This window comes from Oncorhynchus gorbuscha, linkage group LG22, assembly GCF_021184085.1.
Source record: "Oncorhynchus gorbuscha isolate QuinsamMale2020 ecotype Even-year linkage group LG22, OgorEven_v1.0, whole genome shotgun sequence".
Taxonomy (NCBI): Eukaryota; Metazoa; Chordata; class Actinopteri; order Salmoniformes; family Salmonidae; genus Oncorhynchus; species Oncorhynchus gorbuscha.
In genome coordinates, this window is record NC_060194.1 from 9,801,662 (window position 1) to 9,824,997 (window position 23,336).

The window sequence follows — 23,336 nt, forward strand, 5'->3', positions numbered from 1 at the left end:
CCCGGAGGCCATACCCCTGCGTAACATGTCGTCAAAGGGAATTGCCAAGGAATTATTCCTGATGTTCTCTCGTGTGGGCCTTCCCAAGACTATCTTAACCGATCAAGGAACCCCGTTCATGTCCCGGTTGATGAAGGACTTGTGTCGGTTATATCAGGTTCAACAGATACGTACAAGCATATTCCACCCTCAAACAGATGGGTTGTGTGAACGCTTGAACAAAACAATTAAAAGCATGTTGAGAAGAGTGGTGTCCCGAGACGGGAAAAACTGGGACATGCTCCTCCCACACTTAATGTTTGCCCTGCGAGAAGTACCTCAGGCATCCACTGGATTCTCGCCGTTTGAATTGCTCTATGGCAGACCCTGTCGAGGAATCCTCGACTTAGCCAAGGAGACCTGGGAGACCCAACCATGCCCCTTTCGATCCACAATAGAACACGTTACCCTGATGAGAGACCGCCTGTCAGCAGTGTGGCCCATAGTCAAGGAGCATATGGAGAAGGCCCAAAGGACCCAAGGCCGGGCCTATGATAAATCTGCGACCCCCGTGAGTTCACCGTGGGAGAGAAAGTGATGGTGCTTGTGCCCACGGCCGAACATCGCTTGCTGGCGCAGTGGAGGGGGCCCTACGAGGTAATGAAAAGGGTCTCACCGGTCAATTACCTCATCAAGCAACCTGACAGGAGGAAGAAGGTCCAACTCTATCACATAAACCTGCTGAAGACGTACCATGGACGAGAGGAGGAGGTGGCTTTGATGGCCCTGGAGGGCAAAGAAAAAAAGAGGCTCTACCACAGGTGCGCCGTGGCCAAACTCTCCTACCGGAGCAGTCAAGACAGCTAGATAAGCTGATTATGAACTTTGGTCGAGTATTCTCTCCATTCCCAGGACAAACAGATGTCCTGTTCCACCATATCCACACTGAACCCGGCAAGAAAGTGCATATCCGCCCTTACAGGATTCCTGAGGCTCGCCGAGTCATCGCTAAGAAAGAGGTGAGGGAGATGTTGAGGATGGGCGTGATCGAGCCCTCGACGAGCGAGTGGTCCAGTCCCATAGTCCTGGTCCCCAAAGCCGATGGTAGTATGAGACTCTGCAACGACTTTAGGGGCGTGAATGCCATCTCTACATTCGATGCGTATCCCATGCCCCGTGTGGATGAACTCTTGGAGCGCTTAGGAAAGGCCAAGTTCATCACTACCCTGGATTTGACGAAGGGATATTGGCAAGTGCCGGTGGCTCCGGAGGATCGCTCAAAGACTGCCTTCGCCACCCCAGAGGGGCTTTTCCAGTATGTGAGGATGCCCTTCGGACTGCACGGAGCCGCTGCAACCTTCCAACGCCTCATGGATGCCATTCTACGCCCCCATCAAGAGTATGCAGCGGCGTACATAGACGATGTGGTCATCCACAGCGAGGACTGGGATAGTCACCTCCTGCGATTACGGGCGGTGCTCGTGAGTTTGGAAGCCACAGGGTTGACAGCCAATCCAAATAAATGCTGCCTGGGCCTGTCCGAAGCGGAATACCTGGGGTATACCGTGGGGAATGGGAAAATACGCCCGCAGGCAGAGAAGACCAGGGCAATTCGTGACTGGCCTCGACCCCGGACCAAGCGAGACGTTCGGGCCTTCTTAGGGATAACAGGATATTATCGCCGTTTTATCCCGGGATATGCAACCATTGCCAACCCCTCACAAACCTCATCAGGAAAAACCTGCCAAACCAGGTAGAGTGGAAAGACGAGGCGGAAGAGGCCTTTCAATTGTTAAAAGATGGCCTGTGTTCTGATCCCGTTCTACAGGCTCCGGACTTCTCACAAGAGTTCATTGTGCAGGTCGACGCCTCGGATACCGGGCTCGGGGCCGTACTAGCTCAGGGTGAAGGTGAAGCAGAGAAGCCGATTCTCTTCATTAGTAGGAAACTCAGCGATCGGGAACAGAGGTATGCGACCGTAGAGAAAGAGGCCTTAGCCATCAAGTGGGCCCTCGATTATCTCCGGTACTACCTACTGGGTCGGAGGTTTGCATTAGTTACTGACCATGCGCCCCTCGCGTGGATGGCTGGTAAGAGAAACAATAACAACAGAATAGCCAGATGGTTTTTGTCTTTACAACCGTTCTCTTTCCATGTCATCCACAGGGCCGGATCGAGGAACGGGAATGCAGACGCGCTGTCCCGACGCGACCAAGACGGTGCGTCTGGCGCCCGACCCTCCGGTTCGGTCCTGGGGGGGAAGGTATGTGGAAGGACCACTAGAGGGCAGGCTGGGCTCATGGATAGTAGCCCAACAAAGCATGGGAGACCAGGTAACCAGAGTCAATTAAGCACAGCTGAAGGTACTAATGAGATACTCTCCTTCCCCTATAAGAGAGAGAATGGAACCAACAGAGAGGGGGAAAACTATCTCTGGAAGATGGTTGCTGAGAGAGAGAAGCTGTGCTGAAAGAACCAGGAAGATGGTGACAAACCCATGATTTATGTTTGTTGTAGTTTAAAGATTATCCTATTGTGTTCTTGTTTCATCTGGAGAAGAAGATGTGTTTTTTTCCTTGGAAGATTTTTCATTGATTATGTTAATGTTTTTGTTGACAAAATACCCTCAATAGAGAACCGTGTTCAATCAGAAAAACCTACTCCTGACTCGTTTATTCCACCTTCCCGCTTTAGAGTGACGCCTAATTACTTGGTACGCTCACAATAGTTAGTTAAATCGTTAACCAATAGCTACCCAGACTCTGCGTTGACCCTTTTGGCACCAAATCTTTTCACTCTTTAATATGGAGTTGGTCCCTTGGTTGTTACTATAACAGCCTCCATCCACTCTTCTGGGAAGGCTGTCAACTAGAACATTGCTGTAATGAACTTCGTCTGTTGTTTGTAGAGAGTCAGACCGAAATGCAGCGTGTAGGTTACTCATGACTGTTAATGAAGAATACTGCGGTACATGCGAGTGAAACAAATACAGCCTATCTGGTGACTAACACTAAGACAGGTACAATCACCCACGAATTACAACGCGCACTCAGGCTGCCTAAATACGGTTCCCAATCTGAGACAACGAGAATCAGCTGACTCCAATTAGGAATCGCCTCAGGCAGCCAAGCCTAACTAGACACACCCCTAATAATACACACTCCCAATTAATACAAACCCCAATACGAAATACAACATATAAACCCATGTCACACCCTGGCCTACCCAAACAATTAACAAAACACAAGATACAATGACCAAGGCGTGACAATTGCTGTGGGGACCTGCTTCCATTCAGCCACAATACCATTAGTGAGGTCAGGCATTGATGTCGCGCAATTAGGCCTGGCTCGCAGCCGGCGTTCCAATTCATCCCAAAGGTGTTCAATGGGGTTGAGGTCAGGACTCTGTGCAGGCCACACCGATTTCGACAAAGCATCTCTGTATGGACAACGCTTTGTGCAAGGAGGTATTGTAATGCTGAAACAAGAAAGGGCCTTCCCCAAACTGTTGCCACAAAGTTGAAAGCACAGAATTTTCTAGAATGTCATTGTACGCTGTAGCTGGGAACAAAGGGGCCTAGCCTGAACCATGAAAAAATTCCCCATTACCATTATTCCTCCTCCATACCAAGACAGTCGTGAAGAGGGCACAACAAAACCTTTTCTTCCTCAGGAGACTGAAAAGATTTGGCATGGGTCCCCACATCCTCATACAGCGGCAACATCGAGAGCATCCTGACAGGTTGCATCCCCGCCTGGTATGGCAACTGCTCGGCATCTGACCGTAAGGCGCTACAGAGGGTAGTGCATATGGCCCAGTACATCACCGGGGCCAAGCCTCCTGTAATCCAGGACCTATATAATAGGCAGTGTCAGAGGAAAGGCCATAAAATTATCAGAGACTCCAGTCACCCAAGTCATTGACTGTTTTCTCACCTACCGCGCGGCAAGCAGTACCGGAGCGCAAAGTATAGGACCAAAAGGCTCCTTAAACAGCTTCTACCCCAAAGCCAAAAGACTGCTGAACAATTAGTCAAATGGCTAACGGACATTACACTGCTGCTACTTGCTTTTCATTATCTATGCACAGTCACTTCACCCCTACATACATGTAGAAATGACCTCAAATAACCTGTACCAACCCACACACTCGGTACCAGTACCCCCCCTGTATATAGCCTCGTTATTGTTATGTTATTTTGTTACTTTAAAAAATATATTTTTTACTTCAGTTTATTTGGTAAATATTGTCAACTCTTCTTGAACTGCAATGTTGGTTAAAGGCTTGTAAGTAAGCATTTCATGTTAAGGTCTACACTTGTATTAGACACATGTGACAAATAAAGTTTGATTTGATTTGAAAGGTGGCATCCTATGACGGTGCCACGTTGAAAGTCACTGAGCTCTTCGGTCAGGCCATTCTACTGCCAATGTTTGTCTATGGAGATTGCATGGCTGTGTGCTCGATTTTATACACCTGTCCACATACGTTTGTATATATAGTGTATCTATCTCAATTACATTGTACCCCTGAACATCGACTTGGTACTGGTACCCTGTGTATATAGCCAAGTTATGTTACTTGTTGTGTATTTATTCCTTGTGTTATTGTTTTTATATTTTTTCTCTCTGCATTGTTGGGAAGTAAGTAAGCAATTCACTGTCTACACCTGTTGTTTACGAAGCATGTGACAAATACAAAATATTATATGACAAAGCAGAGAGGACAGAAAGAGAGTGGCCTACTGAAGACAAAGCTTCTCTTTGGCAGCAGGGCTCCTTGAGATATCACAATATGGTTTATAGATTTGTTGTTTGCCTCCCAAATGTTATTGTAATAATGCATGGCACTTCTGTTGACTGACTGCTGCTTTGGATGAAGGCATCAGATAAATAACCATAAAATATTGTTACCATTCAAATGCTAATTAGAGGGAGAAGTTATTTGTTTTATTTGTTTATTCGACAGGGACCATGTACAAACATTGCACCAGTTTTAGCTACATAGCCAAATGTAATCTGCAGTCCCTTATACTAGCTGAAGTATCCTTAGATTTAAATGTACAAAAAAGCTTTAGTCTTAAGATTAATTCATTATGGTACTCTGCTAGCCATTGTTTAATACTGATAACAAAAATATAAAAAGTAACATGCAACGATTTCAAAGATTTCCGTACAAAAGGGCCTTATTACAGACAGAAATACTCCTCAGCTCCCCGTCCTCCCCCATCTGACGATCCCGCAGGAGCAGAAGCCGGATGTGGAGGTCCTGGGCTGGTGTGGTTACAAATGGTGTGCAGTTGTGAGACCGGTTGGACATATTGTCAAATTCTCTAAAACGATGTTGGAGGCAGCTTATGGTAGAGAAATTAACATTACATTTTCTTGAAACAGCTCTGATGGACATTCCTGCATTCAGCATAATAATTGCACTCAAAACTTGAGACATCTGTTGTATTGTGTTGTGTGACAAAACTGAACATTTTAGAGTGGCCTTTTATTGTCCCCAGCACAAGGTGCAGTTGTGTAATGATCGTGCAGTTTAATTAGCTTATTGATATGCCACACCGGTTAGGTGAATGGATTATCTTGCCAAAGGATAAAATGCTCACTAACAGGGAAGTAACAAATTCATGCACAAAATGTGAGAGAAATAATATTTTTGTGTATATGGAAAATGTATGGGAACTTTTACTTCAGCAAATGAAACATAGGACCAGCACTTTACATGTTGTGTTTATATTTTTGTTTAGTGTAGTTTCCCCTGCCTGGCATTTCCCTACTTCTTCCTGAGGCTGCCATTCATTCCCTTGGTTGGTTGTGTGCCTGGCACGCACTGGAGGCAAAAGGCCCTAACACACTGGTATAACCCAGAGATTAACACCAGCCTTTTGTTTTACTGGTGGTGGCTTTTTGGAAGGCTATGGTCGAGCCCCTTCCCTTTACACACACACTGGCTCACACACGCGGCCAGGCTCTCTCGCGCGCGCGCGGACAGGCTCTCTCTCACGCGCGCGGACAGGCTCTCTCTCACGCGCGCGGACAGGCTCTCTCTCACGCGCGCGGACAGGCTCTCTCTCACGCGCGCGGACAGGCTCTCTCTCACGCGCGCGGACAGGCTCTCTCTCACGCGCGCGGACAGGCTCTCTCTCACGCGCGCGGACAGGCTCTCTCTCACGCGCGCGGACAGGCTCTCTCACGCGCGCGGACAGGCTCTCTCACACGCGCGGACAGGCTCTCTCACACACGCGCGGACAGGCTCTCTCACACGCGCGCGGACAGGCTCTCTCACACACGCGCGGACAGGCTCTCTCTCACACACGCGCGGACAGGCTCTCTCTCACACACGCGCGGACAGGCTCTCTCTCACACACGCGCGGACAGGCTCTCTCTCACACACGCGCGGACAGGCTCTCTCTCACACACGCGCGGACAGGCTCTCTCTCACACACGCGCGGACAGGCTCTCTCTCACACAGGCGCGGACAGGCTCTCTCTCACACACGCGCGGACAGGCTCTCTCTCACACACGCGCGGACAGGCTCTCTCACACACACGCGCGGACAGGCTCTCTCACACACACGCGCGGACAGGCTCTCTCTCACACACACACACACACACACACACACACACACACACACACACACACACACACACACACACACACACGCACACACACACACACGCACACGGGCTCACACACACACACGGGCTCACACACACACACACACACACACACACACACACACACACACACACACACAGGCTCACACACACACACACACACACGGACTCACACACACACACACGGGCTCACACACACACACACACGGGCTCACACACACACACACTGGCTCACACACACACACACTGGCTCACACACACACACACACTGGCTCACACACACACACACTGGCTCACACACACACACACTGGCTCACACACACACACACTGGCTCACACACACACTGGCTCACACACACACTGGCTCACACACACACTGAATCAAAGTTTCAGCAGTATTTGGACAGTGACACATTTGTTGTTGTTTTGGCTCTGTACTCCAGCACTTTGGATTTGAAATTATGAGGTTACATTTTAGGGAATTTTCATCCATATCGGGTAAATGTTTCGAAATTAAAGCACTTTGTGTATATAGTCCCCTCCTTTTAGGGGACCAAAAGGCTTTGGCTATTCAAACAACAGGCATGGCAGTGCCACTCATAGTCCTAGGTATACCAAGAGCCATATGAAACAATTTTAAATACAGAATAACACAATACAAAATGAACAAGGGCTAAGGTGTTTGAGTGTAATCATGTTGGCCATATTAGATTTAGAATAAAATGGATTCCTACCAGTCTTTGTAGGCATGAATGAATGTTAAACACAATTCTGAAAAAAACTCCTCTCATTTAAAAAATTTAACTTTACAGGGGATTTAACCTCCATCAAATGTTATTATGGCAGAAATATTTGACTTTGGACACCATATTGGATTTGAGAAAAAATATAAAATATCTGTGATTGCCCCTGTAATTAGGGGCTAAATACACAAAACCCTTTAATGAAACCTGGACCCCAAAATTGGATTTCCATGTCTGAGCCCACTTGGTTACCTTGGAACCAATAACAATAGCCACAAAATATTTTTTAAACGTGCAACTGTATGCATTCAGCAGTGAATGACAGCAAAATTGACTTGGAAAGTGGTCAATTGAACATCTACCAAAAAGAGAAGTTAACATTCACCATAAATATTTATAGTTTATATTTCTTCTTATTGTATCTGTGTGTTTACAGGTTTATATTTCCAAAATGCTTTAAGATACTGTAATGTTGTTTATTTCTGTATGTAGAGCAGCCAATTGACTACGTGTACTAAACATGTTGCCATATCAGAGCTTGCGATATTAGGTAACGTGAGCTTATGTGGCCCACTCCCCTTCCGGCCAGGTATTATTCTGTGCTGTTTGAGTTAAGGGGGTGTGTCACAATATATATAAATGTTACAACTTTTGCAGTAAAAAAAGAAAAAAAACAACATCCATTTAATATATAGGAGACCTTAGACATATGGAAAAAACATGGTTGTGTTTTGTTACACTTCGGGTAGGGGTATCTAAAAGAAAAATGTGGACACACACACACACACACTTGGTTGAGTCCTCACCTTATATACACAAACAAATACTACATTAATGCACTTGGACGAAAAATGCACACACAATCCACCCCCACTATAAAACTCACCGGGCCGCCCCATGCCGACCTTCTCCAGGTCCTCGTTCTTGACGTAGTCGAAGTGGGAGAGTCGCGTCACGTTGAGGTCGTCGCGGATACGCAGGAAGTACTGCTGCAGCTGCACCTCCATCAGCAGCTCCAGGAGCCATTCTGTGCCCTCCTCCGACTGCATATTACTGCCTAGCTTCTGGATAACACACACGAAAAATGGAGGAGAAACCGGATTTAAACATTGAGCCATTATGTGCCCTCCTCACACGCATGCACACATTACCTGTACAAAAAAACAAACACTCAAAACTAGAAGACTACACAACCTCTTCACAGTCAGACACAGATACAGCAATTTACCACACCAGTCGTCCTCAGTCTGTTGTCCCTCCCCAAGAATACACTAGCACTGTCATGGATTGGTAGACAGACACATCAGTACACATGTACACAGGAAAAGAAAACGAGCATCTGCTGTCCAGATGATACGCAACAGGCTTCACGTACCCTACTGTGCACCGCTCATCAGATTGTACCATGATGTACTGTAGGCCTGCCTACATTACATCCCTCAAAAGTCCCAGTCAATATATCCAAACAGACAATCTATCCAGATATCCAATCTATCCAAACAATTGATGCCCTTTTCATCATTCTCAAACATACCATGCATAGAATATATAGAGCTGTATAAGGGGCTGCATGCTCTTGGTTGATAGCCTACACATTGACTACTGTGCTGAGTTGTTTATGTGGTGATAGCGGTCAACTGAAACTGACAAACAAATGTCATCAGGATTCCAAGAGTTGTTTTGACTTCTATCAAACATGTCCTGATGCTCTCCTCTCTATTTGACTCAGAGCGTTTGTCGGATATCAGGTGCTTTCAATTATCCACCTATCTAGTCCTGATAGAGATCTAGAGGGAGGGAGGGATCTCTCCTTTCTCTCGAAAGGAAGAAAGGAAGAAAGAGAGAAAGGAAGAAAGAGAAAGGAAGAAAGAGAGAAAGGGAGAAAGAAAGGGAGAAAGAGAGAAAGGGAGAAAGAGAGAAAGGGAGAAAGGAAGAAAGGGAGAAAGGGAGAAAGAGAGAAAGGGAGAAAGAGAGAAAGGGAGAAAGAGAGAAAAAAGAAAGGGAGAAAGAGAGGCAGGGAGAAAGAGAGAAAGGAAAAAAGAGAGAAAGAGAGAAAGGAAAAAAGAGAGAAAGAGAGAAAGGAAAAAAGAGAGAAAGGAAAAAAGAGAGAAAGAGAGAAAGGAAAAAAGAGAGAAAGGAAAAAAGAGAGAAAGGAAAAAAGAGAGAAAGGAAAAAAGAGAGAAAGGAAAAAAGAGAGAAAGAGAGAAAGAGTTCAAGACAGACAGACAGACAGACAGACAGACAGACAGACAGACAGACAGACAGACAGACAGACAGACAGACAGACAGACAGACAGACAGACAGACAGACAGACAGACAGACAGACAGACAGACAGACAGACAGACAGACAGACAGACAGACAGACAGACAGACAGACAGACAGACAGACAGACAGACAGACAGACAGACAGACAGACAGACAGACAGACAGACAGACAGACAGACAGACAGACAGACAGACAGACAGACAGACAGACAGACAGACAGACAGACAGACAGACAGACAGACAGACAGATGATAGTGAGGGGGTAAAAGAGAGAGGGAGAAGTTTTATGTGATTGACTGCTGAAGAGCAGCAATTACTAGTACCTCAGATACGGGGTCTCCTCTTTCGTAAGAGGGTTTTGTCTAGAAGGGATACAACTTTCCGTAGCAGGTTTAAGATAACGCAGCAGGTTAAGAGAATTAGGTTAAGGTTAGGAAAAGGGTTAGGCTTAGCTAAAATTGAGAAAATAAATAAATAAGCTGATTTAAAATAACATTTATTTTTGACAAAAGCTGTATCCCATCTAGACCTGACCCCATAAGAAGACAAGCAAGGGGTCACCTGGGTGTCAGGAAGTCTTTAAGTGCCTCAGTGAGTGCCTCATAAGTGTGGTGTGTGTGTGTGGTCTACTGCAGAAAAACCGACATCATGCTGCAGTAGCTCCTGTGCTATACTGTTTAAACTTCTAATGCTATGTGAAAGGCCTGGAAGTTTCCTCAATGACAAGTTGACAACTCCTTGATGTCACACGCATTGGTAGCATCTGATTGGTTTCCAAAAAACTGTTGTACTGAAACGGATCTATAAAATTCCAACTTCACAACAATTGTCACGAGCATACATGAAACCACCTTCCCTAGCTTTGCAGTTAAGATCTCCAAAACTAACCAAAAAAGTTAGATATTGCAAAATGATATGATGTCACCCAGGTTTTTAAGTTGTATGTCATTTAGGTCAGAGGACTCAATCAGCCTTTTGTGACTGATGGGATTCCGGTATTGACCAAGGCAGGGTCATAGGTTAAGGAGCAAAGGGGGTCATGGCTTCCTCTTTCCCAGTTCAACTGTTAATGGATTTGGGTTGGAGACTGGAGTGTCGCTTCTTTTAGTTTCATAGTTCAAATGAGTCTACGATTAGTCAGTCAAGCAGACAATAAAGTACAATCTCAACTCGTAATTTTTGCAGACACACACCTGATAGCGCATCCACACTTATGCACCCATGTACACACACAGGTCTTTATGACCAAGTCCAAAAACCTTTCACTAACTAGCAAGACATAGACACATCACTCAAATGAGTGACATGAGAAGAGATTACTTCTATTTTGATTCAAATGTGTTTCAAAATGGTTACAGCAGATGTTTGCATCCATATTCCTGTCTCAATGTTCCAAGCAGCACTTTGGAATTTCACACCTCTTAGTTGTCTGGCAACAAGGCTTTATCCACTTCGACAAAACCCAAGTAGAAAGTAGTCTTTGGGACAGGGGGCGGTATTTTCACATCCGGATGAAAAGCGTGTCCAATGGAAACGGCCTGCTACTCAGACCCAGAAGATAAGATATGCATATTAGTAGATTTGGATAGAAAACACTCTGAAGTTTCTAAAACTGTTTAAATCATGTCTGTGAGTATAACAGAACTTTGGCAGGTGAAACCCCGAAGAGAAACCATTCAGATTTTTTCTTTTGTTTTCAATGAGTTTTCATTGAGAATCCAGATTTCTAATCGACTTTCCTGCATGTCCTATCGCTTCCACTGGATGTCAACAGTCTTTAGAAATTAGTTGAGGTTTTTCCTTTGAGAAATGAAGAAGTAACACTGTTCAGAATGAGGCTCGAGGCAAGTGTACTCTTTGTTAGAGGCGCGTGACCTGAAAGCACGCTCCGCTTTGGTTTTCCTCCGGTATTGAACACAGTATATGCCGTCTTCAATTTTATCGATTATTTACGTTTAAAAAATACCTATTACAAAAGTAGTTTGAAATGTTTGGACAATGCTTACAGGTAACTTTTGTGATATTTTGTAGTCACGTTGCGCAAGTTGGTACAGGTGTTTGTCTGGATCAAACACGCCAAATAAAAGGACACTTTATATATATATATATATATATATATATATATATATATATATATATACACACATCGACAGAATTAATCGAACAAAAGGACCATTTGTGATGTTTATGGGACATAGTAGAGAGCAAACAGAAGAAGCTCGTCAAAGGTAAAGCATGAATTATATTTTTATTTCTGCGTTTTGTGTCGCGCCTGCAGGGTTTAAATATGCTTTTCTCTCTTTGTTTACTGGGGTGCTATCCTCAGATAATTCATTCGCTGAAGTCCGGTGTTTGAATTAAAAGCCACTATGCTAAGCTGTATTGTGGAAATCGGAAAAATAAATAGATGAGAATTGCTCTACAAGGTACTTTATTCATGCATTAATTAACTTCTGTAAATCTTCCTTTTGGTCACGATGCTGAAACTTCCCTGCTTAGCTGTTGAAACCAAAGTGTCACCTCTCGTGGCAGTGCTTAAGACATGAGTCGACATCCCTTGCCTGGCAGCCAGGCTTGTCAGAGCTGATACCTAAAGAGGTTAAATGTCAGGTTTGAAACGTTTAAACAATCTTAGCATCTGTCCAGTCCAACACGAGAACAAGCAGGAGTCAAAGGAAAGAGGGGAGACTGTTGGGGCACTAACCTTTTCAGTTTTTTCACGGCGTCAGGGAATAGAACAAATTAGTAGGCCTAATCATTTTATGTCATTCACAGTGCTTTAAAAAGTGTAATAGACTACAGAGATGGTATTCAATAAATACGTTTCATCTAACAAGTTCAAGCAAGAATGCATGACTTGAGATATATTGATGTGCAACCTAATCCAGTGATTGTCATGAATTTTGGGTTGGCAATTAGGCTTTTGTTATATTTTACTGTTAAAAATAGGACTACAAACTTTTGTTCAATTAATTTGCCTAGATCTTCATCATAGGCTAATTTATTTGGGCCTAATTCACCACCCGAGTACGCGGAAACTCAAAACACACTAGCTAGATTGCATACTAAATGTAATACCCACTAGTATAAACTATGTAATAATCTAACAGTAAATGTAATGTCCTAAAAAATAAACTTTGCAGTTGTAGCATACTACCCAATGAGGCCCATACACACGCAATAGCCAACGTGCATTTTGCATGCTCCATATCTCAAAGCCATATCAAATTGATTGGTTGTAAAATAGGTGCTATAGAGCTCAAAGGTATACCTACAGAACGCTGAGAACCTCCTCTCTTCAACGAAGCTGTCAGCACGCACACACAAACATCCACACTCAGGAACATCTCTTCATTAAACAAACCAATATTAAACAAGTTGTGTTTTCCCACTATTGGATTTTGAAATGTTATACAAATCAGGACACTTTTCTTTTTCTCCTGGATCGCAATGGGAGAGGCAGTGAGAGCAGCTCGCTCATCACATCAGCAGACCCCAGCGAAACAGGCACAGCATCTGACTCAGGACAGACACTTTCATTACAGGAATCATGAGGATAATGCACTTTACTGTTTGACCAAATCATGTCATTAGCCTCCTAAAAAATAGGACGCTTTGAGTGAGGTGACTATGTAGAATGTGCAGCTCACACCAATCGCAAGTCACACAGTCAAGTCAAAGGGCCGCAAAATGCCACTAAATGGTATCAGTCTTGTGCCCTGGTAGTAAGTTTCCACTGACCTTTTTGGTGCAAGGCAGTTGGCAGTAGAAAGAGAAATATTGACGTTGTGTACACGGATTTGGCGCTTAGGAGGTACGAGGGGCGGAAGCTGGACGAGGTGTTCCGCTGCTAGGTGTCACTTGTCACGGGGCGGTGGGGAATGCTGGCCAACAGAAAAGGCTGCATCTCAATGGTCTAAAGTGGCTTTCTCTGCTCGTCTCCTTCCCTTGACTTGCAGTGTCTGGTATGAAAAAAACTGGTCAGGTCTCTGTCACCTTTCTTTCATCTGCACCTTCTGGTCTGAAACAATTGGATATGAAGTGCAGTATAATGACAAATCCACCACAAGTTTTCAGAATGCTGTCTTTTCCTTGAGGATTGAGCTCACTAACTTTCACATCCAAGTGGAGGGAGAAAGGAGGGAGGGTTTGGAGTAATGGAATGGAGTTGGAAGAGCTACAAGAAGTCCCTGGTGAAAAATGCTTCTGGCCAGAACTCATTCCCCTAGTGGGAGTGAAGAAATGCAAAAGATCCTGGACTGCTCTCAAGACATGCTGCGCAAAACCCCTCCCTGTAGTCTCCACAAGTCAGCCCAGAGGAATTTGTCTCAGTGTTCCTGAGTCAAAATGAGTCAGGCAACAAAAAGAGACAGAGCCAGGCAAAAGCAAGCAGTGCTTTCCTCAACTGGATCTGTGGATGCCTACTTCGACCACTTGTAACATTAGTCTTAAAGTCAGAGCGTCTCAAGAATTAATCGAGACATGGAGACTGTTTAGGATGTCTAGACTTGTACACTACATACCCAAAAGTATGTGGACACCTGCTCTTCAAAACATCTCTTTCCAAAATCTTTGGCATTGCTGCTATAACAGCTTCCACTCTTCTGGGAAGGCTTTCTACTAGATGTTGGAACAATGTTGCGGGGACTTGCTTCCATTCAGCCACAAGAGCATTGGTGAGGTTGGGCACTGATGTTGGGTGATTAGGCCTAGCTCACAGTTGGAGTTACAATTAATCCCAAAGGTGTTCGATGGGGTTGAGTTCAGGGCTCTGTGCAGGCCAGTCAAGTTCTTCCACACCGATGACAAACCATTTCTGTATGGACCTCACTTTGTGCATGGGGACATTGTCATTCTGAAACAGGAAAGGGCCTTCCCCAAACTGTTGCCACGAAGTTGGAAGCACATAATCGTCTAGAATGTCATTGTATGTCTTAGCGTTAAGATTTCCTTCACTGGAACTAAGGGGCCTAGACTGAACCATGAAAAACAGCCCCAGACCATTATTCCTCCTCTACCAACCTTTACAGTTTGCACTATGCATTCGGGCAGGTAGCGTTCTCCTGGCATCCAACAAACCCAGATTCGTTCATCAGACTGCCAGATTGTGAAGCAACGGGTGTGGCTGAAATAGCTGAATCAACTAATTTGAATTGTGTCCACATACTTTTGTATATATAATGTATTCATTAGTGTGTTTAGTAGAATACATTTAGTGGGTAGATTGTGTTAGTATGTCATCCTAAGCTCAAGAAGAGCAAGCACAGCTGTTGTGGTGAGGTTTGGTCAAGCCAGAGAAAATTATTAAGCAAGTTTTTTTAAACGGGCAAATGGGACTCATCATTGCAGTTCATAACTGGGTAAAGGCATTTAGCATTGGCCTCGCAATGTGAAACAATGACCGTCATGTGGAAGGGCTTTGACATTCGGCAAAGTGAAGCAATGAACATCATGACCTGTTGTCTGTCTCAGAGTGTCTCTGTTGCTTCAAAAATACCCAGCTGCAGAAGTTACTTGAGTTTTCATTGGCAATAAACCAATGAGGGATTTATGCAATCCAAGCGAATTTACATTTTGGCCCGGGGCAGTATATCAAGTTAATTTTGAGCAATATTCCAAACGCCTGTATCGCAAGAATCAAGTTTTTTTTTTCTTCTTTTTAGTTTATGAGCTTATATGTCCGCTTGTTCTCATGGTGACTTTTTGGTCATCTCCTTCACTCCTCCTTTTCTGTGTATCTTCCCACAGACACCAAACCCCTCCCCCTGCCACTCAGAGCAACAAAGATTAAAGATCACTTCTTCCTTTCTGACAACAATCAGCTTCAATTCGTTATTTGCATTTGAGGTTTGATCCAACAGAATCCGTCATATGGACACCGAAACACATTGAGACATTGTTTTATGGTAACAGAGGAGAAGTTAAAAAGGGTATCGTTAGAAAGGTTGTGTTTTAACTCCTCAAATTGTGTGACGAGCAGACCCTACTAAAATGGGTTGATTGATTCTGGAAAATTAATGCTCAGTTTCTGTTGTGAGCAACATTCCGGTACCACGTACTGCTAGCAGCATTTTAGCCAGACATATACTAGCTGTAGTCTGTGTTTTATAAAAAGTGCAATGAGCATAAAAAAATGTTATATATAAGGAATTTGCAACTCGTTCTCATTCCGTGAAATAAGGTAGGCCACTTGATTTCAACATTCTCACAAAGTGGACAAGCATGCTGTTCAAACAGTTGAAGACTGACAGAAGGGTGTGTTCATAACCAATGTTCCCGAGGTTACATAGCTCCCCGGTACTGCCACGCAGAAGAAATATCCGATTGAACTTCACTCAACTTTCTAGTTAGTTAACACGATCAATGTTTCCCTTTACTGTGGGAACTGGGATCGAATTAAACGCAATATTAGCCAGTTTCAATGCAACATACCGAAACAAAGTGAACTATGCAAGACATGTTTTTTTGTAGGCAGAATGCATCAGAGTAAGATTCTATTGCATTGACATGCACAACTCAGCCTGTACTCTACACAGACCAGTGCGGCATAACCAATCAGAGCTGCAGTAGGCCTATATGCAAATATCCATTGCTATATTTGGATGTGTCATTCACTTTGAACTGGACTGTGTTTACAACAGTGTGTGCAGATTTGTTCATATGCTTTGCCAGTTAGTGAGTTACTAGCCCAGTTATAGATAATTTGTAGTCAGCAAAGGGGAAGTGATTGCTTCCTATGAGAGCACAAAACGTGTACATTTCCAGACATCCTTGAAACCTATTTTGAGACAGGCTTGAATAAGCTAAGTAGCCAATAGGCAGCATAATTTGTCTGTAATTCTCTGTAATAATGGCATGGAAATAATGCATTTTACAGTAAACGTGTGCTGGAAGTTGCACAGAACTTTCAAGTTTGCACTAAGCAGACCTGAAATGTTACTTACTGCCGTAAAAAATGAGGGAACATTGTAACAATTAAACTGTTCTACCTTGTTAGCTAGCAAATAGACGGCTGGATTTTAAATATAAAAATATTAGCTGGCTACTCACTAGCACGTGGGCTTGGGTTTGAGATATTGTTTATGAGACCTGTGTTAATTTTCTATAATGCCTGCTACAAAATTCAAAACCCAGATCAGAGTCTAATAGTCTAATAGAGTCTAATAAAACAAAGCCTATTTCCGTGCTTTTAGGGCACATAATGCAATTCTGGCTTCACGTTTTCAGATTTTAAGAAAATGGCGGAAAATATGCAACCGAAGTCTGACGAGAAGGGATACAAATTCTTTGCTTTAACTAATTAAGACAAATGTTAAGAAAATGTTGAGCAATGGAATAAAGTAAATTACACGTTGGCTGAAAATTTGTTAGCTACGCTATCCTTACAAACCGAAAAGCATATCATTACAGCAGCAGTATGTACCAGGTATGCTAGCCACCTACTTACAGTAACGGTGTTAGTTGGTACATTGAACTTTCCAGTATATTTACTTTATGCTAACTACCTACCCAATGTTTATTGACTAGATTATTCACGTCATTCATAGCTTAGCTAAGTGGTCTAGTCGTTCGGGCCCGTTCGTAAATTCGCTCTTGCTATCTACTCCAATTTCAGAGCGCTCTCGTCTGACTGCCAGAAGCAGAGCGCAGAATAACTGATGAATTTACGAATGCTCAACCCATTGAATGTGGCCGGTGTCAGTAAACGTCTGAATTTTTTAAACATTTAAATTATTGACAAACACAACAGTTAATAACCATACCCTCTGGATAACAAAAACAGTCTAACTAGCTCTGTTAGGGTGAGTAAAATGGTCAGTGAGATGTTCTCTCATTTGTGTCTGAAAGTAGCTAGCAAGTTAGCTTGGGTGCTTGACTGCCAGTCAGAATGCTCGGATCAACCCTCCTACTCCTTGGCCAGAGCGTCCAGTGTGCGCTCTGAATGCTCCGAGAGCAAATTGCTCCTAATTTTTGAACGGACAATCTGACAACGCCCTGAATTTACGAACGCCCAGAGCGCACTATGACACTCCTTATTGAATTGACAAACACACCCAAAGTCTAGTTAGTAATTTGCTATGCTTCAAGCTAGCAAGAGGTTGCATAGCAACAGCATCAACTTCCTGTAGACATGCAAAGCCATAGTACACACAACTGAAAGGATACCGTTTGCTTACAATATACTAAAATTAACTAATAGTATATAGTATGTGGTATATACTCATTAAGTTTGTAGTATAGAGTATGTTAGTATGAGATTTCAAACACAGCTCTAGCAATTCCAGGAAGAAACCAAGAATTGTCTGGCTTCTAACTAAAACATGATTGCCACTGAAACCAGGCTTAGTAATGTTAATTGATCTTACATATCAAAATAAATTGGATGTGAACAGGTTCAGCCTACCATTGCATATATCAATGTTGAGACATGTCACTGAACGCATGTGTTTGTGTCAGGTGCGTACACTTTGACATAGGATAGACCCATACAAGCATAGGTGACCCAAAAATCTTTCATTTGAGGAACCTTATCTTCACCCAACTTCCTCCACCTTGGTAGAAATGCCTTGGATACACTCACAATTCTATTACCAGACCAGCCACGATTATATCCATTAATTCCATTACCATATCACCAATATCAAAACAACTTGCCAACGAGAGGAAACAAGTAGACTTACTCCGTACACATGGAAGTGTGCCAGGAAAGGGAACGACTTTTTGAGCTTGTCGAAACGCCGCATCCCGAATTCCGTGTATGAATGTCTGCTTTTAAATCCTCAGAGGCACCTTCTCCTGTGGCCTGACAGTATCAGAGCAGCGGGAGTCCCAGGTCTACCACCGGAGGGGGAACATTGTGCGTCCACCGATCCGAATCCCAATCCCGGGAAAGGAAAAGGTCAACTTTGTGAGCTTTTGTAGCCAGGCTACATTCCATCGCGGGGCAATCCACATAAGCTCCTTTAGTTCCTCGACACAACACAGGGAAAAAAATCAAAAGAAACCTACACAATGGTCGAATCAGAGGGATAAATCCAGACGAAAGCGCTTTGAGGGACTGTTAGTTTGTCTGGCAGCATTCCGAGGTTGGCTGAGATCTATCTCAATTACTGTCCAGTAGCCAAGGTATGTCAGCTTACGTCGAGTTTGTAAGAGTACTCTGACAGTCTCCCATGCAAAGCAGCAAGGTCTCTGTAGCAAAACTTCTAAAAAACAAGTCCCTCTCTCCTACCCCCACTCTTCTCCACCCATTCGTTTATCCATCCCCTCCATCGTGGGGCTAAAAATAGTAGCGACCTGGTCTCAGTTCACTCAGAGCAGCCAGCTGCAGAAGAGAGAAAAGGAAAGTGGGGAGCAGAGGAGCGTTTGACTCAGAGTGTGTGTATGTGTGGTAAGTTGTTTAAGTGAGTGAGTTTGTGTATTTATTTGTTTGTGGAACACATTAATGTGTTTGTGTGTATGTATGCACGTTAGTGTGTGTGTGCAGTGGAAGGATGAGCTGTTCCTTCTGTGTCGCTCTGGCTCTCTCCTCACTCTCTACTCTTTCTCTTGCTGGATGGCTGGTGCTGACAGTTTGGTAATTCCTGGTATTCCCGCTCTCCCTGCTATTCTCTCCTTCCCTCGCTCTCTTTCCCTTTCAATCTCTGCCCATCTCCCTTTCCCTCTAGCCCCTGTCTCGCTACCTCTCCTGCCCTCCCCTTTATCTCCCTTTCCCTCACCCTCTACACACTGTAAACCCTGTATGTAACTGCCATATATGTAATAACTGCTAATAACTGCTAAAAAAAATCAATAGTGTAATAACTTGAACCAATAATGTAATAACTAAAATCACTCTTTCTTTAATGGCATGCCTACTAACTCACACATTTGAGGAACACTTTGCATCTGCATCCATTGGGGGGTGAAGGGGGGGTACTATTTCACTTCCATTCTTACTTAGTGAACATCGGGTCGTCAAGAAAAATGTATAATAACAATCCTCAATTTGAAGACACACATTTCAGTTATGGGATTAGCAAATGATACATTTGATGATTGATGATTAATTCATGATCACAATTATATTCAAAAGGCCTTTCTTTAAGACCACATTGCCTTACAGAGTGGAGATGGAACCAGACTCATGTAAACACCCCCCTCCCACAATGAGGGGATAGATACGCATGTGAACAACAGGCACAACTCTGATATAAAGATGAGGGGGAGTTGAATATTTGATAAGGAATTATATGGTGAAGGCATTTTAAATTCATCGACGTGATATGTATAGCCCGTCTTGAATTTCAACAGGGATAGTGTTTTTTTTTTTTTTTAAGTTGCCAGTATGTCACATGCCTCACACGTATATTAGTACACAACCTAGGTATTACACAACTTATATTAGATCAAATAAGCCTCACATATAGTAATTTGTGTTAATCTTGACTAAATTCGACATTCATTACCCCCATACAAAAAAATCTCACCAGTTTAATAATTAAGGCTCTGCTTAAAACGGACAGATTTAGGGCAAAGATATGACTCTTGCATTGCCTCCCTCTCTCTGGTAAGTTTCAGTTCAGTCTAAAACTGGGTTCCCAGCAAACCGGATGTCCTAAGGACATTGGATGACGTTCCCATTAGGTCCCTTTAAAGGTTTCAGCGAGACGTTATCCTACTCTAGGAACATTAAAACACAAAGTCAACCTCAGGACCATAAGAGGACGTTCAATACAGGTCCCTGTTTGGTCGGAGTGTCTAGTGCCCTGTAAGTAGTGCCCTTTAAGTTACCAGAACGTCACTGAGGACTATGTCCGGACCATTGTAGGACGTTCTCAGAACTTTCATTTTACTAGTCATTAGGATGTTGCATGATGGTCCCAAGGGAATGTCTCTGCAAACAAACATTTGTTATTAGGACGTCCCAGGAATGTCACGAAATGGTCCCCTAAAGTGATCAGGACCTTGTGTAATAACGTCCCCAAAGACGTTTTTAAGACGTTGTGTCATGGTCCCCGGAGGTTTTTGTCACTTCATGGTCCCAGGTGTGCCAAACCATTATAAAGTAAAGTAATTGGTAAGTGGTACGCTGTTCAGCTAAAATATAGTGTAGAACTCTTAAATCAATGGCAATATGATTACATTTGGCATGACCACTAACTGACTTGTCAATATGACCCCACCTGAGATTAAACTCACAACATCTGGATTTGGGGTATGCTGATCTTATGTCCTAAAAATGTCCTTTGGGATGTCCCTGGGACAAACCGGGAACTAAACAAAACCTCCAGGGGACCATGACACATCATCCCAAGAACATCCTAAAAACATGTCTTGTATGTGCGGTGGGTATAGAACATCAACACCCCCTTTGAAAATGTTCACCTTTTGTTGCCTTACAACCTAAAATGAAAACACATAAAAATCAGACTTTTTCCGGCTTTATTTACACACAGTAACCCAAAATATCCAAGTGAAAAATGTTTATAAAATCTGAAAATGTATTCAAAGTAAAAACAGTAGAATACCCTATTTGGATAAGTGACCACCCAAGTTAATACTTGGTGGAACCACCTTTTGTCTTAATTACAGCCATGAGTCTCTTTGAATATAACTCTACTAACTTTGCAATATTTGCGTACCTATATTGTGCAATATTTGCCCATTCTTCCTTGCAGAATTGTTCAAGCTCAGTCAAATTGCATGGTGATTGCTCATGGACTGCACTCTTCAAGTCATTCCACAGACTCTTGATGGGATTTAGGTCAGGGCTCTGACTAGGCCACTCAAGGACCTTGTAGTGGCTTCCTTTCGTCTTTACCATAGCCATTGCCCAAGCCTGAAGCGGGGTTGTTTAGTACGCATACAGTCCACACTCAAGGTTTCCAAACGGCCAAGCATTCAATGACATCCAGGGATATGGTGCAACAAAAATGTTTATTCTTCTTATATCTAACAAATAAGTGATTCTCCAATCAACTTGAAAGCATAGAATACTTGATATGAAAAATACATATTATGACCTGTCTGTATGTCTGTATGGTCAAAAAACTATACCGCTCCCGCATCTAGCAAGGACTCCCTCTCCCGAAGGCCCAACTTCCTGCCTTTATCCTAACACACTTACCACAACACAATGAACAGGCAAGAGGGGGGGCCGAAAACTGAGTTACACTAACAACAAATGAATATACCTCAATCAGGTACGTACCTAATATTTCATCATTTACATTAATATTTAATATATTTACACAAATATACATGGAGCTCCATATGTTCGGTCTTTTATACAGATATGTCCAAATCGGCTCTAACATACCGGCCCCTAATTGTTGACTGCACTGAATGCACAACAATTACTTTCAAACGTAGAGCCAATACACAAAACATTCTATACCAGAGCACTATTGCAGTTCATAGCTATATACAAATATACAAGGTGCCATATAGGAAAATAGTCCATAGATCTCAGTCTGAGTTGAAGTGTAAAGGTGTTCAACTTCGAAAAATGTCAAGAGTTTGACGTCCAAAAATGTATGACATCAAAGAATGTAAGAGTACGACATCAACGAATCAGAGGTGCACGTGATTCTAAGATGGAGCACTGTGTGTGTGTGTGTGTGTCACTCCGTCGCCTCAAGGAGCAGACAGAGTTTATTGATAAGTCTCTGTAAGATATTGGTCTTAGTCTTAACCATGACGCTCCGGACAAGACCTTTGGCCCCTGGCAAAGCCTCCACCACACGCCCCATTAGCCAAGAGTTCCTTGGGGCGTTGTCATCGACGATGACCACGAGGTCACCAGGACTGAAGTTTCTCTTAGTTTTGTTCCACTTGTTCCGCTCCTGCATAAGTGGAAGATACTCCCTGATCCATCTCTTCCAGAAGAGGTCAGTGATATATTGTACTTGCTTCCATCTCCTTCATGAGTATAGGTCGCTTCTCTGGAATAGTCCTGGTGGCAGGACTGGCTTAGCTTTCAGATGAAGCAGATGGTTCAGAGTCAGGGGTTCTAGATCATTAGGGTCATTTGCTACAGTAGTGGTACTGGTGAAAAATATCCTCTATTCAGTCCTTAAAGTGCAAGTACTTGATAATGAGGCTTCGCAGACACCCTTGTGTGAACTAGAGCGGATTATGATTATTATTGGTCTGTCGTTCATAATCGGCTCTAGTTCACACAAGGGTGTCTGCAAAGCCTCATTATCAAGTACTTGCTCTTTAAGGACTGAATAGAGGATCTTTTTCACCAGTCGGATCAACCTCTCCCATACCCCCCCATGGTGGGCTCCAGAGGGTTGAATGACCATGTCACTCCTTCCTTCAGTAATTCATTTTGAATCTTGTTGTGATCCAGCTCTTTCATAGCTTCTCCTAGCTCTCTGTGTGTTTCAACAAAGTTGGTGCCATTGTCTGTTCTGATACTTGTTACTGGGCCCCTTCGACAAATGAACCTGCGCAGGGCATTGATGCAGGAATCAGTATCCAGATAACTAGCAACTTCTAGATGGACAGCTCGACTCACAAGGCAAGTAAAGATCACACCGTAATGCTTCACATGAACGCGGCCTCGCTTCACCTCTATGGGGCCGAAATAATCTATGCCCACATGGGTGAAAGGCAGCAAATCAGGTGACACCCGATCTTGTCCTTCAGTCACTGCACGGTTGCATCGGCGGTGTGCTTTGTGCCATTGTCATGTTGAAACCATCTCCTAGTTTATTCGGTAAATATTTTC

At 43.6% G+C, this 23,336-nt stretch overlaps 1 protein-coding gene across 1 annotated transcript in view; it reads right to left on the minus strand.

Moving 5' to 3' along the window:
* The window catches only part of LOC124009211 (activated CDC42 kinase 1-like), an 85,229-nt gene extending 66,234 nt beyond the window's left edge, over positions 1 to 18,995 (minus strand). Inside the window, 2 exon segments of the mRNA XM_046320773.1 lie at positions 8,234 to 8,411; positions 18,298 to 18,995. Coding sequence (XP_046176729.1) covers positions 8,234 to 8,411; positions 18,298 to 18,360 — 241 coding nt within the window. The 5' untranslated portion in view covers positions 18,361 to 18,995.
* Between the last annotated feature and the right edge of the window lie 4,341 nt (positions 18,996 to 23,336).